The sequence below is a fragment of the Rhinopithecus roxellana genome, chromosome 8 (genome assembly GCF_007565055.1).
Source record: "Rhinopithecus roxellana isolate Shanxi Qingling chromosome 8, ASM756505v1, whole genome shotgun sequence".
NCBI classification, from domain to species: Eukaryota; Metazoa; Chordata; class Mammalia; order Primates; family Cercopithecidae; genus Rhinopithecus; species Rhinopithecus roxellana.
Genome location: NC_044556.1, coordinates 43,183,544 through 43,195,990, shown reverse-complemented (window position 1 = coordinate 43,195,990; position 12,447 = coordinate 43,183,544). Strand labels below are relative to the sequence as shown.

Below are 12,447 nucleotides of genomic sequence, written 5' to 3'. Positions count from 1 at the left end.
GGTAATGCTGTCCTTTCAGCTGTTCAACCAAAAACCTGAATCATTCTGGATTTTCTTATGTTCTAGATATAATCTGTGAGGAAACTCTATTGGCTCTACCTATAAAATATACCTAGAATCTGGTCAACTTCTTACTACCTCCTCTGTCACCACCCTGATCTGCCAACATGTCACCTGGATTACTGCAGTAGACTCCCAGATGGTCTTTCTACCCTGGCGTCTACTATCTAGTGCCAACCAGTACCCACAGTGATCTCTTAAAACGTAAGTAGTCATTCTGCTGGTTAAGAACCCTAAGCACTGTTTAGCTTTGTGTTCCAATAATGTTTGCTGGCTGGCTTCATATCTGTTTTATGAGTGTATTTCCTTTCCTATGATGTATTTTCTCTATGCATATCCTCATATGTGGCACTAGTCACCATAGTCTCTTAAACTCTGATACAGTTATGTTTACCTCTCGATATGTTTTCACTACTCCTGGGATGTCATGAAAAATCATTGCAGTCCCTGGACTCCTGGCCACTCCTACTCCAGTGACAATGTCTGTCTGTAGAATATTGTCGGCAGAAATCATCCATATCCCAGGTTCACCTAGGAAAAGACAAGAGAAAGCACTCGGCTGCAGCCTTTGATATAAATCACTCTAGACTTATTCATACTACAAATCAGTAAACTTTTCAAGCATGCAGATATCTCTTCCCAGGAGAAACGGCCAGCTTTGAAGATAACTGTTTTCTCAGTGTCAGGTTCCTCTTCATATATCATACCAACAAAATAAAGAATCGTAAGAAGAGCTACTTAGTTGGAGAATGTAACTGTTCTCTTTAGGAAAAAGAAAAGCTCTTTTTACATACAGGGATAACTTTCTGAATAAATTTTGTTTAGATGTTGCTAAGGACAAATTTGCTTTGAGCTACTGTTTGATGACAGCAAGAAGACTGAAAAAAGGGACTACTGGAAAGAGAAAGGATTTATTTATTTTGGCTTAAGTCTAAAGATGGCCAAGGAATGCTAAAAACTGGGTTAGAGTTTGTACTTAGCCTGCAGGACTACTGATCCTGGCATATGGCCCTTTCCTTCATCATATGATGAAGCCTCCCAAAATTCCAGATTGGAAGACTATAGGACAATCCTGTCAACATCTAGCTAAAAAGAGTAAAAAATAGGTCGGGCGCTGTGGCTCACGTCTGTAATACCAGTACTTTGGGAGGCCGAGGCTTGAAGATCACCTGAGGTCAGGAGTTCGAGACCAGCCTGACCAACATGGTAAAACCCCCATCCTACTAAAAATAACAAAAATTAGCCAGGCGTGGTGGCACATGCCTCTAGTTTCAGCTACCTGAGAGGCTGAGGCAGGAGAACCACTTGAACCCAGAAGGCGGAGGTTGCAGTGAGCCGAGATCACACCATTGCACTCCAGCCTGGGTGATAAGAGTGAAACTCCGTCTCAAAAAAACAAACAAACAAAAAAAGAGAGAGTAAAAAATACTCTGCTTCATTGACAAGGGATTTATAATCAGGGGATTGTAACTCTCATTGTCAACCTTAAAGTAGGTTTAGCTCATTGGTCCTGGATTGCATGTTGGTAGTGGTTGTTTGCAAATCAGCTGTTACAGCATTGGGGGATTCAGCTGTATAGAGCCCCTTTGTATCAAGGTCCAAAACACGTAGTTAATGCTAAAGTCAGGTCCAACATTTACATCACTTTACCTAAACATATGTATCCATAGTTACCAGAAGAGGCTGCAAAGCCAAAGCCATATATTACCACAAGCAAGTCTTACTTGGATGTATATATCCAGGCAGTGTACACCACTTTGGGATATGGTATTTGGAAACCCAAAGAATTCACTCATTTCCTAACCAAAAACTGATTTCCTTTTTTTTTTTTTTTTTTTTTGAGACGGAGTCTCGCTCTGTCACCCAGGCTGGAGTGCAGTGGCCAGATCTCAGCTCACTGCAAGCTCCGCTTCCCGGGCTCACGCCATTCTCCTGCCTCAGCCTCCCGAGTAGCTGGGACTACAGGCGCCTGCCACCTCGCCCGGTTAGTTTTTTGTAGTTTTTAGTAGAGACGGGGTTTCACCGTGTTAGCCAGGATGGTCTTGATCTCCTGACCTCGTGATCCGCCCGTCTCGGCCTCCCAAAGTGCTGGGATTACAGGCTTGAGCCACCGCACCCGGCCTTGATTTCCTTTTTTTTTGAGAGACAGCCTGTCATTCAGGCTGGAGTGCAGTGGCGTGATTATAGCTTACTGCAGCCTTGATCTCCTGGGCTCAAGCAATCTTCCCACCTCAGCCTCCCAATAGTTGGGACCAAAGGCATATGCCACCACACTGGGCTAATTTTATTATTATTATTATTATTATTATTATTATTATTATTATTATTTTTGAGACAGAGTCTTGCTCTGTCACCCAGGCTGGAGTGCAGTGGCGCATTCTCAGCTCACTGCAACCTCCATCCCAGGCTCAAGTGATTCTCCTGTCTCAGCCTTCCGAGTAGCTGGGATTACAGGCGTCTGCCACCACACTCAGCTGATTTTTGTATTTTTAGTAGAGGCAGGGTTTCACCATGTTGGCCAGGCTGGTCTTGAGCTCCTGATCTCAAGTGATCTCCCACCTCGGCCTCATAAAGTGCTGGGATTACAGGCGTGAGCCACCGTGCCCAGCCCTAAAATTTTTTTTGTAGAGACAGGGTTTCACTGTGTTTCCCAGGCTGGTCTTGAACTTCTGGGCTCAAGTGATCCTCCTGCCTCAGTTTCCTAAAGTGCTGGGATTATAGGCATGAGCTACTGCACGTGGCCCTAAAGACTGGTTTTCTATGGTTTTATTTTATTTTATTATTTTTATTTATTTATTCACTTTGAGAAGGAGTCTCACTCTGTCGCCCAGGCTGGAGTGTGTGGTGCAATCTTGGTTCACTGCAAGCTCTGCCTCCTGGGTTCACACATCCTCCTGCCTCAGCCTCCTGAGTAGCTGGGACTACAGGTACCTGCCACCATGCCCAGCTACTTTTTTTTTTTTTTTTTGTATTTTTAGTAGAGACGGGGTTTCACCGTGTAAGCCAGGATGGTCTCGATCTCCTGACCTCGTGAGTCTCCTGCCTCGGCCTCTGAAAGTGCTGGGATTACAGGCGTGAGCCACTGTGCCTGGCCCTTTATTATTATTATTATTATTATGAGACGGAGTCTCACGCTATCACCCAGGCTGGAGTGAAGTGGTGTGATCTTGGCACACTGCAACCTCTGCCTCCCAGGTTCAAGCAATTATCCTGCCTCAGCCTCCCAAGTAGCTGTGACTACAGGCACGTGCCACCATGCTCGGCTAATTTTTGTATTTTTAGTAGAGACGGGGTTTCACCATGCTGGCCAGGATGGTCTTGAACTCCTGACCTGTGATCTGCCTGCTTCAGCCTCCCAAAGTGCTGGGGTTACAGATGTAAGCCACCACACCCAGCCTTAATTTTTGTATTTTTAATAGAAACAGGGTTTCACCATGTTGGCCAGGCTGGTCTTGAACTCCTGACCGCAGGTGGTCTGCCTGCCTTGGCCTCCCAAATGATTTTCTATGATTTTGTTTATTTATTTTGAGACGAAGTCTCACTCTGTTGCCAGGCTGGAGTGCAGTGGCATGATCTGGGCTCACTGCAACCTCCACCTCCCAGGTTCAAGAGATTCTCCTGCCTCAGCCTCCCGAGTAGCTGGGACTACAGGCATGTGCTACCACACCCAGCTAATTTTTGTATTTTTTTTTGTCTTTTTTTTTTTTTTTTCCTTTTTGTGGAGAACGGGGTCTCGCTGTATTACCCAGGCAGGTCTCGAACTCCTGGGCTCAAGCTATCCTCCCGCCTCTGCCTCCCTGAGAGCTGGGATTACAGGTGTGAGCCACCGCGCCTGGCCAATTTTTGTATTTTTAGTAGAGATGGGGTTTCACCATGTTGGCCAGGATGGTCTCGATCTCTTGACTTCATGATCTGGCTGCCTCGGCCTCCCAAAGTGCTGGGATTACAGGCATGGGCCACTGCGCCTGGCTTATGATTTCATTTTTAACTCAGTACTTAGGACAGAAATGCTTTGTTTTCAAGAGTATAGTTGGCCAGGGGCCAACCCTTTGTATAAAAATACAAAAATTAGCCAGGCGTGGTAGTGTGTGCCTGTAGTCCCAGCTACTCAGGAAGCTAAGGCAGTAGAATCACTTGAACCCAGGAGTCAAGAGGTTGCAGTGAGCTGAGATCGTGCCACTGCACTCCAGCCTGAATGACAAAGTAAGACTCTGTCTCAAAAAAAAAAAAAAAAAGTATAGTTTATCTGGGTACAAGAAAAAACCTTATTACAATGATGATATGTTAGGACTTAGACCTTCAAATGTGCCTCACAAAATAGCATACACACTAGTTCTTAGAACTAAAGCCTTATTGCCTTTTCCTTCCCGTTATCCTTTACTGTCCTTCAATCTAGTAATTACCCTCCTTCAAAGCTGGGAATGGAGGAAAAGACACAGTACCCTGCACTATCTACAGGATATAAAATGGAGCTATGTATTCAATAGACTCTTGATAAATATTACTGGCTGGCTTCTAATTGGCTGCCTACTGAGTGAAACAGGCATTAATCTAAAAATTATCAGTTAACATTACAAATAATAAAATACTCAAAAGTATTTTCTTTCTCAGGCCCTGAGATTTTAGATAATTTGGAAAAAAATATTCTAGGTGATTAATTGCTTTCTTGAACTTCTGGCCTTAAGTGACCTCTCCAGCTTGACCTCCCAAAGGGCTGAGATTATGGGTATAAACCACCACACCAGTTCAAGGGATTAATAACTGCTTTTTTTTGTTGTTGTTGTTAAATAACTGCTTTTTAATCTTCACAACTATCAGTTGTAAGGTTGAGAAAGGGAATGTATATATACCATGCTGGCTGACAAGCTGAGTACTGAAGCAGATGACATCTCCAACAAAGGTAAGCTTGGTGTCTGGCTCAATGGCATGCTCTACAGCAACAGGAATATAATCTGCCATGCCTGGATGTCTCCGGTCCCAAAGCCCCACAAGTGTCAGCCCTCTGTTCACAGCCTGGGCCATGTAAGTATAGTTCTTATGCCCTGGTCCAATAAGCAGCAAGTCATCTCTGCAAGTAGACATTAAAGGTAGGAATCTTTCAAAAGAGAAGATAATAGTTAGAAAATAGTTCTGGGGAACACCCTATCACATTTTATATTAAACAGCTGAAAAGTTCAGAAGGCATTCCACAATAAAGAGTGAGTAAGTAGGCCGGGCATGGTGGCTCACGCCTGTAATCCCAGCATTTTGGGAGGCTGAGGCAGGTGAATCACAAGGTCAGGAGATTGAGACCATCCTGGCTAACACAGTGAAACCCCATCTCTACTAAAAAATACAAAAAATTAGCCGGGCATGGTGGCAAGTGGCAGCTACTCGGGAGGCTGAGGCAGGAGAATGGCGTGAACCCGGGAAGCAGAGCTTGCAGTGAGCCGACATCATGCCACTGCACTCCATATTGGGAGACAGAGTGAGACTCCATCTCAAAAGAAAAAAGAGTAAGTAAGTATGGGCCAAGGATTAGTCTATTACCTTCACATGTATAGTGGCCAGGAAGCCTTTTATTTTTTTTCCCGTAAAGCCTTTTGATAATAATACTCTAATTAGCTCCCTATGGATCTTTTAGTGAATTAGAACTTGACAGATTTAAGATATCCTGAAATTTTTCTTAAGTGACAACTAATACCATTATCTAAGTCTAGTCTTTTTTTTTTCTTTTTTAAGACAGAGTCTTAATTGGTCACACAGGCTGGGGTGCAATAGCACAATCTCTGCTCACTGCAACCTCTGCCTCCTGGGCTCAAGTGATCCTCCTACCTCGGCCTCCCTAGTAGCTGGGACTACAGGCACACACTACCACACCCAGCTAATTTTTGTATTTTTGTAGGGATGGGGTTTCACCATGTTGTCCAGGCTGGTCTTGAACTCCTGGGCCCAAGTGATCCTCTCTGCTCAGCCTCCCAAAGTGCTGGGATTACAGGTGTGAGTCACCCACCTGGCCTCGCTTAAAAAATTTTTTTTAACAAAAGAAAGATCAAATTCCAAATTCAGAATGTGAGGGGAATTTACTGGAGCTGCTATATAATACTAGCCTAATCTGCAAGATTTCTACCATAGTGTCAATACCATTTCTTTGACTTCCATACCTGTTCAGAGCCAGATAAAGCTGGGTATTGTGTGTGTGGAATTTCTCTCCGATACTATTATAAAACTGAACAGTGAAGGTGAGAGACATGCCCAGGGGAAATGCTGACAGGGTCCTTCCTTGGGCTGTGTATAGCTTGGGTTGGCTGCTCACTTGCAGGTATGTCACTGGTGCTACCTGTGGGAAACAAAACCTACTGGTACAGAAAAAGATGCACTGGAGAAGTGCTGTAACCATATTCTGAGACTTATAATCAATGATAAAGAGTGATGTTTCTCTTCCATAGGAAATAGTTAGCTTTTGATGTGAGATGACTTAAGTCAGAGTGAAAAGAAATATGACAGCATAGCAGCATAGGAAATTCTTTTTTTTTTTCTTTTTGTTTTTTGAGACAGAATCTCACTCTGTCACCCAGGCTGGAGTGCAGTGACATGATTCTGACTCACTACAACCTCTACCTCCCGGGTTCAAGCAATTCTCCTGCCTCAGCCTCCCAGGTAGCTGTGATTACAGGCATCTGCCACCATGCCTGGTTAATTTTTGTATTTTTTGTAGAGACAGGGTTTTACCATATTGGCCAGGCTGGTCTCAAACTCCTGATCTTAAGCAGTCTGTACACCTTGGCCTCCCAAAGTGCTGGGATTACAGGCGTGAGCCACTGTGCCCGGCTTGAAATGGGTTTTTATTTATTTATTTTTTTGAGATGGAATTTCGCTCTGTTGCCCAGGCTGCAGTGCAGTGGCGCAATCTCAGCTAACTGCAACCTCAGCCTCCTGGGTTCAAGCAATTCTCTGCCTCAGCCTCCTGAGTAGCTGAGATTATAGGTGGCTGCCAAAACACCCAGCTAATTTTTTGTATTTTTAGTAGAGACGGGGTTTCACCATCTTGGCCAGGTTGGTCTTGAACTCCTGACCTTGTGATCTACTCGGCTCAGCTTCCCAAAGTGCTGGGATTACAGGTGTGAGCCACTGCGCCCAGCAGGGTTTTTAATTTTTAAAGCTGTGGGAATGTGAAGAGAAGCTGGAGCTTTATGAGGAAAGGACTTTAATTCATCCATTTCATGCAGAGTGCTCAATATTCATGGTTAAATAATCGATTACTTATCAGGAACACAATCTATATTGTGTTTTCACACTGTAAGAGAGCTGCGATACAGTAAGTGAAGTCTGGGTTTGAATCATAGCTTTATCATTTCCATAGCCTCATGTAACTTTTCTGGGTCTCAGGTTTCTTATCAGTTAACAGTTAGATGGGGATTATAATGCCTATCTCATAGGGCTTTTGTGGTAGTTAAAAGAGATAATATACATACAATGACCAATATAGTATATAGTAGATATTTAATGTCTAAAAATTTTTTTTCATGTTAAAACTAACTTATCGGGCCGGGCGCGGTGGCTCAAGCCTGTAATCCCAGCACTTTGGGAGGCCGAGGCGGGTGGATCACGAGGTCAGGAGATCGAGACCCTCCTGGCTACCACGGTGAAACCCCGTCTCTACTAAAAATACAAAAAAACTAGCCGGGCGCGATGGCGGGCGCCTGTAGTCCCAGCTACTTGGAGGCTGAGGCGGGAGAATGGCGGGAACCCGGGAGGCGGAGCTTGCAGTGAGCCGAGATCGCGCCACTGCACTGGGCGACACAGCGAGACTCCGTCTCAAAAAAAAAAAAAAAAAAAAAAAAACTAACTTATCTCTGAGGTCTTTTCTCAATTTTTAATTCTAGTAGCAAAGCTTAATTTTTTATTTTATTTTTTTTATTTTATTTTTTTTTTTTTTTGAGACGGAGTCTCGCTCTGTCGCCCAGGCTGGAGTGCAGTGGCCGGATCTCAGCTCACTGCAAGCTCCGCCTCCCGGGTTTACGCCATTCTCCTGCCTCAGCCTCCCAAGTAGCTGGGACTACAGGCACCCGCCAACTCGCCCGGCTAGTTTTTTGTATTTTTTAGTAGAGACGGGGTTTCGCCGTGTTATTTAGGTTGGTCTCGATCTCCTGACCTCGCGATCCACCCGTCTCGACCTCCCAAAGTGCTGGGATTACAGGCTTGAGCCACCGCGCCCGGCCAATTTTTTAAAAAGAGATAGATTGTTGCTTTGTTTTCTAGGCTGCAGTGCAGCAGTTCAATCATAGCACACTGCAGCCTCAAACTCCTAGGTTCATGCAATCCTCCACCTCAGCCTCCCAAGCAGTTAGGACTACAGGCATGAGCCACCAAGTCTGGCTTTTTTTTTTTTTTTCCGTTTTTTGTAGAGATGGGGGTCTCACTATGTTGCTCAGGCTGGTCTCAAACTCCTGGCCTTAAGTGATTCTCCTGCCTCAGCCTCCCAAAGTGCTGGGCTTACAGGCATGAGTCACCAAGCCCAGCCGATTTTGATAGCAATCGTTCTACGTTCCTCTGACACGAACCCTTTTGCCAAAGCTGCTAGGAAGATAATCATATAAATTTAGGCTGATCTGTTTTATAACAAGGGCTCTAAAGTTCATTTTAATTTTATGGCTTATAATCATGTCAAGACTGGCCTCTTATAGGTTCATTTCTGACTCCCAGAGATTTCTTCTTCTTCCTTTTTTTTTTTTCCTGGTTCATGTTCTCTCATGATAGAGAAGTTTCTAATTCTTTTCTTTTTCTTTTTTTCTTTAATGCATGGTAAGAACATTTCTAGTTTTTTAAAAAAGGAACTCTGCTTCTTAAGGCCAGGGTATGCCTTTTATTTATTTGTTTTTTTAGTAAGTCCCTGAACTTACCTGGACCCCAGTTATGGTTGTTTGGTTGACTCCAAAAGGTTCTATAGAAGTGACTTCCAATACAGCAGTACCTGCAATGGAACCAGCTTTCAGGAGCCCTTCACCATCCTCCTCAATGACGGATGAATTAGGGAAACACTTGAGAACACGAGAACTCACGAAGGCAGCTCCTTCCCTAGGGAACAAGTAAAGAAAGTGGCATCTTTTGGGGGTCCTGTCTGACCAGAGAGAAAAGAGTAAAAATTTCCAGGATCACTGTTAGGAGATGTACTTGAGAAAACTGCTTGCCATTCTCCACGTGTGTAATTATTTGTTCCTCAGATAAAAATCTGCCTTTGGATTATGCTTATTTATTTAAAATCAAATCTTTTATCATTAAAAAATTATTTAGGCCGGGTGTGGTGGCTCACATCTGTAATCCCAGCACTTTGGGAGGCCAAGGCGGGAGGGTCACCTGAGGTCAGGAGTTTGAGACCAGCTTGGCCAACATGGTGAAACCTTGTTTCTACTAAAAAAAAAAAAAAAAAAAAAAAATTTAGCCGGGTGTGATAGCTGGCGCCTGTAATCCCAGCTTCTCGGGAGGCTGAGGCCGGAGAATGGCTTGAACCTGGGAGGCAGAGGTTGCAGTGAGCCGAGATGGCACCATTTGTACTCCAGCCTGGGTGACAAGAGCAAAACTCCATCTCAAAAAGAAAATTATTCAGCCAAAAAAATTGAAAGCAGGTATTCAAGTAAATACTTGCAAATGAATATTCATAGCAGCACTATTCACAATAGCCAAACAGTGAAAACAACCCAAATTTCTTTTTTTTTTTTTTTTGAGACGGAGTCTCGCTCTGTCCCCCAGGCTGGAGTGCAGTGGCTGGATCTCAGCTCACTGCAAGCTCCGCCTCCCGGGTTTACACCATTCTCCTGCCTCCCCCTCCCGAGTAGCTGGGACTACAGGCGCCCACCACCTCGTCCGACTAGTTTTTTTTTTTTGTATTTTTTAGTAGAGACGGGGTTTCACCGTATTAGCCAGGATGGTCTCGATCTCCTGACCTTGTGATCCACCCATCTCAGCCTCCCAAAGTGCTGGGATTACAGGCTTGAGCCACGCGCCCGGCCTTTTTTTTTTTTTTTTTTTTTTTGAGATGGAGTTTCGCTCTTGTTGCCCAAGCCAGAGTTCAATGACGTGATCTCGGCTCACTGCTGCCTCCACCTCCAGGGTTCAAGTGATTCTCCTGCCTCAGCCTCCTGAGTAGCTGGGATTACAGGCATGCGCAACCACACCTGGCTAATTTAGTGTTTTTAGTAGAGTCGGGGTTTCTCCATGTTGGTCAGGCTGGTCTCGAACTCCCAACCTCAGGTGATCCACCAGCATTGGCCTCCCAAAGGCCTGGGATTACAGGCGTGAGCCACTGTGCCCAGCCCCAAATTTCTATTAGGAGATGAAATTATAAACTAAATGTGGTATTTCCATATAATGGAATACTATTCAGTCATAAAAAGGAAGAAGTACTGATACATGCTACAACACGGATGAACCTCAAAAACATTATGCTAACTTAAAGAAGCCAACACAAGGCTGGGCGCAGTGGCTCACGCCTGTAATCCCAGCACTTTGGGAGGCCAAGGCAGGTGGATTGCCTGAGGTCAGGAGTTCAAGACCAGCCTGGCCAACATGGTGACACCCCATCTCTACTAAAAATACAAAAATTAGCCGGGTGTGGTGGCAGGCACCTGTAATCCCTGCTACTCGGGAGGCTGAGGCAGGAGAATTGCCTGAACCCAGGAGGTGGAGGTTGCAGTGAGCTGAGATTGCACCACTGTGCTCTGACCTGGGCAACAGAGCAAGACTGTCTCAAAAAAAAAAAAAAAAAAAAGAAACCAACACAAAATGTTGCATATTGTATGATTCCATTTATATGAAATCCATTCAGGATAGCTAATACCGTACACAGAAAGCAGATTAGTGATTGCCAGGGGCTGTGAGCAGGAAAGAAAGAAGAGTGACTGCTTCATAGGTATGGGATCTCCTTTGGTGGTGATAAAAATATTTGGAACTAGATAGAGATGCTGAATACACAATATTGGGAATGTACTAAATGCCACTGAATTTTACACTTTACAATGGTTTTACATTATGAAAATTTCACCTCATAAAAAATTATTTGGGGGTTAGAAAAATCTCCTAGAAGGCAAAGGTGTTCTTTCTACATCAATGTTTTACTGAAAATACTTAAGCTTGGAGCCTGGCACTTCCTTATTCTCTCTTTTCCTTACCTGTTGGTATGGAGTTTGAGCTGAGAATTTATAGGCATCAGAATCTGCTCTGGTTGGCACTCTGGATAGAAGAGTTGGAGTTTTTCAAACACCTATAATGAGAAAATAATGTGTTCCTCATTTTTGGCAAAGACAAATTATGACTTTTACTTACATATGGACTTCAGTATAATCCCCAAGAGATTACATGCAAATAAATGACAACTACAAATCAACAGTCTGCCTAACTTCTAATTAGTCTAAAATCATCCACAATACTCCTCTCCAAAATGAACCAGGCACTCAAAACATAACTAGGTATTCTAGAAGATATAACCTAATGTTAGCCCTGTTTCTGACTCTGAGGGACTGAGCATGTAGCAAAGTTTACACTTACCACATCTTCCATATTACTTAGATATTAGGTATAAAATTACTTTGAAATTTCTAATTTTAGCTCTGGTAAAATGACATGAAGTTTGGGGGAAAGAACCTATAATATTCAATTAGCATGAAACACCATCCAGGTCTTCCACCTTCTAGTAAAGTACTCTTTCCTCTACTTCACATTGAATCAGAGAACCAAAGCCAAAATAAAGGAAAAAATTAAAAAGTCAAAGAAAAAAAAAGTCTCAAAATCAGAGGCAGTGAAACTTACTCGACCCATGTAAGTGATAACTTGTTTTCTGAATTCTAAAAACAACAGAACCATTTAGCTTTTAGCCTGAGAATATCTGTAGAAACTATTCATACTCTTACACCTTATGAAAAGTTAGAATTATGTTTTATCCTAACTGTGAATATATTTAAATGGACTTATATCAGCTGGACACAGTGGCTCATGACTGTAATCCCAGCACTTTGGGAGGCAGAGGAGGGCAGATTACCTGAGGTTAGGAGTTCGAGACCAGCTTGGTCAATATAATGAAACCCTGTCTCTACTAAAAATACAAAAATTAGCCAGGCATGGTGGCGTGTGCCTGTAATCTCAGGTACTCAGGAGGCTGAGGCAGAAGAATCACTTGTACCTGGGAGGCAGAGGTTGCAGTGAGTGGAGATCATGCCACTGCACTCCAGCCTAGGCAACAGAGTAAAACTCTGTCTCTAAATAAATAAATAAATAAATAAATAAATAATTTTAAATGGACTTATAATATCTATGTCAGGTGGAGTGGATCAGAAATGAATCCTTCTCTAATTACTGTGGTGTTCATATCCTGTGTTCCTGGTACGGGGAGTTGAAGGGAGTGTGTGTGCTACA

At 43.5% G+C, this 12,447-nt stretch overlaps 1 protein-coding gene across 2 annotated transcripts in view; it reads right to left on the bottom strand.

Annotated features, from left to right (window-relative positions):
• NUP210L (nucleoporin 210 like) overlaps positions 1-12,447 on the bottom strand; it is a 166,393-nt gene that overhangs the window by 28,397 nt on the left and 125,549 nt on the right. For both annotated transcript variants that reach the window (XM_010364729.2, XM_010364730.2), the window contains exons 29-33: positions 11,208-11,299; positions 8,943-9,117; positions 6,204-6,379; positions 4,911-5,128; positions 455-591 (exon numbers count right to left, since the gene is read on the bottom strand). In XM_010364729.2, coding sequence (XP_010363031.1) covers positions 455-591; positions 4,911-5,128; positions 6,204-6,379; positions 8,943-9,117; positions 11,208-11,299 — 798 coding nt within the window. The remainder of the gene's footprint in view (positions 1-454; positions 592-4,910; positions 5,129-6,203; positions 6,380-8,942; positions 9,118-11,207; positions 11,300-12,447) is intronic.